The sequence below is a fragment of the Carya illinoinensis genome, chromosome 15, assembly GCF_018687715.1.
Source record: "Carya illinoinensis cultivar Pawnee chromosome 15, C.illinoinensisPawnee_v1, whole genome shotgun sequence".
Classification (NCBI taxonomy): Eukaryota; Viridiplantae; Streptophyta; class Magnoliopsida; order Fagales; family Juglandaceae; genus Carya; species Carya illinoinensis.
Window position 1 is genome coordinate 27,910,835 of NC_056766.1, and position 5,220 is coordinate 27,916,054.

The following is a 5,220-nucleotide window of genomic DNA, read 5'->3' on the forward strand; positions in this document are numbered from 1 at the left end:
CTGATTGTAATAGCTGAAAATTGTCCATATCAAAATTTTACAAAAAATAGCAAAATTTCAAGAATTATATTAAAATTAAATACGTAATAAAAGAAGTAATCTACAAAAAATTTGACTCAAATTGGGTTAAAAATCACTTTTCTAGCTAAATTATAAATGAAATATTATCATAAAAGGTAAAAAATAACTAAAAATAGGAATTCATATAGGAAAACAGAGGATTTTGGCATCAAAATAGATGCATTCCAAGCATAGCTTGGTGACCCTAACGTGTGCACCGAAAAGAGTTTTCCGAATTGGGATTTTATGTGTGGTTCTGATACCCGTAGCCAAAGTTATAACCAAAATTTCAATACGCACCAAAACTATCCCAATTAGAGAAAGATCTCAGTTTCCTATCATTTTTGTACTGATCTGTCAATTCAAAGTATTTCAATGCCATCAACGTATAATCTGACAACTCAACATCATCTAATTTGGATCTTTTGCATTAGTTTTGCCATTTGATCATGAACATGATTCAAGGCATAAAATTGGAACTTTTGTGAATCTTTAGAACTATCCACGATTGAACATCTTTAAGAGACTAAAAAGCATTAATCTTGAGTATGCGTGGGAGAAATAATCATCTATTCCAATCTCAGTATGATGTGCGGTCGTTAATCATTTAAGTTGAATGTATTGTAATGATTATTTCTACCGATCGAGTCCCCTTTTCAAATCGGGTTGTTTATGCAGCCTAGACTTTTTGGTTTGTTGACTGCCATGAGAGCTAGCTAGCCATGTCATGTAAAATAAAAATTAAAAAAAATAAAAGAAGGGACAAAAAGTCACCGGGCCCTTCTCTAATTATCTCAAAATTGTCAATATGCTATATGGTTCAGCATTATAGATAGATAACCCTTAACTGGAAGGAGACAAATTACCCTTAACCCTATTATATGAGCTAGGGGATTGAAAAGAAGGGGGGGGGGGGGGGTTGGAATAATGGAATGGAGGAAAACTGGCTTCATTCCCTTCTTTGACTCTTTGAATCTCTGACCGTGTGTGTGCATGGTGGAAGACAGATAGATTTCAGTACTGCGAAGGGTTCAGAAATTAATAAATATAAACCATTAAAAACAGTAGCGGTGGTAAAATGGTTCATGACATCATGTATTAGTTGACAGTTAAGCAGATTTTCTTGATTCTAATGTTGCGATTTTCTGGACTTAGGTCTCCCATTCAACGACATTAATTTCGCAAAAGACTTTTCTCTCTCTCTCTTTTTCGTTCCTTTGGTTTTTTTGGAAATAATATGAAACTCTTTGATCACATGCATGTACTCTCTGATCGTGAGAACAACTAGACACAGCGCCAGCTTCAGTCTAGAGGGGATTTTTTCTTCTAACTACAACCCTGCTTTTCTTAGCTTTCTTTAATTTATTATAGTTTTCCTTTATTTCTGTGCCTATGCTCGGCTTTTAGTCAGTCCTCAGGCTTTGCGCTGATCCACATCTCTCTCTCTCTCTCTCTCTCTCTCTCTAGTCGTGCCCTTGAAGCGAAGCAAACCCAAACCACCGCTGTCTGGTTTTCCGGTGTTGCTCGTTGTTTGATTTTCCATTGTCACAGAAGGAAAAGTTTCCTACTGCAAAGGTTTGCTTTTTATTCTTTCTGATTCGTTTTTCCATCCTTTTCTCATTTCTTCCCATGTGAAGTTTCAGGCTTTTTCTTGGTTATAACAACCTGATAAGATCTAACAGTAGTTTTTCCGAAGAGCTAGCTGCATGCAAAGGAACATGAGAAGAACAAAGATAGTTGCGAATTTTCCTCCATCTCTCCTTTTTCTCCTTTTGTTTCATTTTTATTTTTATTTTCCCTTTCAACCCTTCCTTTATTGGTTGAATCTCTCTTCTATATTCAACATATTATATGGAGGTTGGCTGTCTAAACCGAACTTCAGATCATTTTTTCCTTTTCCTTCGTTAGGGCGTGGAGACCTGGAGGGTTTAATTAGTTCATCCCTTTTGTGGAATACAGCAAACCTTGCTTATCGAACCGCTCTTCCTTTCTCGTACCTCGTATAAAGGGAGGAGTACTATGAAGGAGATCCATCCACGTCCAGAAGACTATCTTCCTGAATTAAAATAAGCGCCCTGGCCTCTGGCTGTTGAGATTTTCCTAGTTTAGAGTTCTCTATCATTAAGGGTATATATCTCAGCAAAGATCCTTCATCTTCAAGATCTTTTATATCGCCTTAATTTAGGCAATGAGAAGAATGGGGACATGGCTGATAAAATTAAATGTATAAAATTTGTTATATACATGAGCTAATAGGGTATGATATTCTTCGATCAATTCCTTATATTTAAATGTACACACACACATGTCCATATGATATATCATCATTTAGAAACTTTGGATTCATATACGTTTCAGCCTTTTCATCGCCTACTCCTGTACCATGTATATGAACAATATGACTGTGAAGCATGGACGTTTAATATATTTTGGAGCCTCCAGGTACGATGTTGGATCCAAGACCTATGATTCTAGCTGTGTATATGCATGTATACGTACACATGATAAGAATGTACATTTTGTGTGTGTGTGTGTGTGTGTGTTGGGTATCTTCTTTATCTAATAGAAGACATGTCTTTCGCCCAGGTTTATCTAGTCCTCTAATTAGGCTGTGCATGCATGTAAATTTTTTTCTTAATTTGCGTTGTTTTCTTTTTCCAGGGTCATAATCTAGTCAATACGCAATGATGCCAGGAAATGGACATAAATTGACGGTTCCTCCAGGTTTTCGATTCCACCCAACAGATGAGGAGCTCCTCTACTATTATCTAAGGAAGAAAGTCTCCTATGAAGCCATGGATCTTGATGTTATCAGGGAGGTGGATCTCAACAAACTTGAGCCTTGGGACCTCAAAGGTAAAATGACTTTTCCCAGCTCCTACATTAAATCTGCAATTATTTGACAAATGATCAGAATTAATAGATTCTTGAGCTGAAAAACACCGGTTTCAAGTACTCCTTTATTATAATATTCTAATTTCAAATGATTGTGTTTGACAAACAGAGAGATGTAGAATTGGATCGGGGCCTCAGAACGAGTGGTATTTCTTCAGCCACAAGGACAAGAAATATCCAACTGGAACTCGAACAAATCGAGCAACCATAGCTGGTTTTTGGAAAGCAACGGGTAGGGACAAGGCCATCCACCTCAGCAATAATAATAATAATAATAATAATGCCACAAGGATTGGGATGAGGAAAACCCTTGTGTTCTACACAGGTCGGGCTCCTCATGGCCGAAAGACCGACTGGATTATGCATGAATACCGCCTCGATGATGATCACACTGCCGAGGTTCAGGTACTTACGGAATACACTTTGATCCATACATGGCCAAATCACGACTAGTTGCATGCGGCATGTGAAATGAAAACTCTTTTTTTTATGACGAGTCTTCCTTTTTTAGAGGGTTTGAATAACATTTGCATGTTTTAAACTTGTATCTAGTATTATTGGTGAAAATAATACAGAAATCTTCAATTTAGCAGGAAGATGGCTGGGTTGTCTGCCGGATTTTTGAGAAAAAGAATAATATTAATCGAGGTTTTCAGCCAGATCATGGTGCTCAAGAAAAAAACTTCACTACTAGTCATATGAATGCAAGTACTAGTTCAGCTCAAGTAGTCATAGAGCCAAAACAAAACCATCTACAAGAACTGTACGATTATACACTTGATAATCATGGCCCCATGGCGCATCTCCCACCGTTGATCAGTCCAGAGTCAGCTATAAATGCCCCATTTTTTATGTCACCTGCTGGCTCTTTGAGCAGTACCATGCAGGAAGTTGAGTGTTCTCAAAACTGTTTAAGGCTAACAGCAGCTAGTTGTGGACTCATGCAACAGGAGAGGTTTAATAATGGTGACTGGTCGCTCTTGGACAAGCTCCTAATTGCGTCTAATCAGAGCCTCGATCAAAGCAAATTCAACCCTTCATCTGATCAATTAGTTACTCATGAGTACATGGGCACCTCAACTCAGAAATTCCCATTTCAATACCTTGGCTGTGACACAGACATTTTGAAATATTCCAAGTAAAACTCAATAGTTTTCTATCTCATATTGCTGTGTGGCAGACAAAGCATGATTTTAATTTTTTAGTAGCACGACCGATATTCCTAGAGCTATTTGATCATTGCAGTTGAGATTCTTATCTCTTTTCATTTAAGAGCTTGTAACTTTTGATCATGGAAATGTATATAAGTTCAAACTTACTGTTAAGCTGGCCGGAGTCTTCAGAATTATGCTTCTATTCTTTTTTAATCATCAACGTACGTTATTGATGCTTACTTTCCATCTACTACGTACGAACAAATATTACCTAGCAGTTGGAAACAAACAAATATCATAATTAATAAAGTAAGAAAATAAAGAATACTGTATATTTGTTGATGAAGTGGAAAGATCATTTGAAAAACTCCTTCAAAATCTAATTAAAATTACCACCATGTGGTACAATCAGTTTTGGATACTAATGGAACATTTGCCAACTATAAACCTCACTTGCAATCTCACGAGTAACCCAGTACTCAATCTAATCAACGTCAATGACTGCTTTAGAACTCCGACCTCTTTTATAGTACGTAGCACCCACGAATGAACCAGCTCGTCCAATTCATGACTAGAACTCTAGCATGCCCATTGATGAACTCACCAGCCCGCGGTTATGTTTGACCACATGATGTCCCATGAGTAGGTGTCGCAATTCATATTCTTGGATATTGTGTTAATCGTGTTTGTGTTAAGTTCAAATCTCAGATCACAGATTTTCCACTCCTACGTACGTACAAGCTGGGTCTAGCTAAATTTAATACCGATAATATTTTGACTATTAGATTAAATAGGCACTTAGAAATAATTTTATTTAAAAATGTGCACAAAAGGTTGAAATAAATAGGAAGTAAATATCGAGTATGAAAAATGGTAGAAAACGGCGTCAAAATACATATTTGTAAAGTATAGGGACGAAAATGAAACTAGAAAATGTTTTAAGGACAAAAATGTAAATACTCAAGATGTAAAGGGCAAACTCGTAATTAGCGAAAACGATAAGGTTTTTTATAAAATTCAAATGAAGTATGTGTTTATATCCGACTGCATAGAGCATGTTTTCAAGCCCATAATGTTTTGTTAATGGAAATTGTTTTAGTATTATCACGAA

General features: G+C 36.6%; 1 protein-coding gene across 5 annotated transcripts; it reads left to right on the forward strand.

The window, feature by feature from the left end:
- The first annotated feature begins 1,342 nt into the window (after positions 1-1,342).
- On the forward strand, positions 1,343-4,280 carry LOC122295822 (NAC domain-containing protein 76-like). Of its 5 annotated transcripts, none has more exons than XM_043105080.1 (5): positions 1,343-1,635; positions 2,722-2,916; positions 3,065-3,187; positions 3,281-3,360; positions 3,546-4,280. In XM_043105080.1, the coding sequence occupies exons 2-5, from the start codon at positions 2,745-2,747 to the stop codon at positions 4,095-4,097; spliced, it is 927 nt and encodes a 308-aa protein (XP_042961014.1). In that variant the 5' UTR covers positions 1,343-1,635; positions 2,722-2,744; the 3' UTR covers positions 4,098-4,280. The 5 variants fall into 5 exon arrangements, with proteins under 5 accessions (XP_042961014.1, XP_042961015.1, XP_042961010.1 ...); XM_043105081.1 differs by having other exon boundaries at positions 3,549-4,280; XM_043105076.1 differs by having other exon boundaries at positions 3,065-3,360.
- Positions 4,281-5,220: the final 940 nt, after the last annotated feature.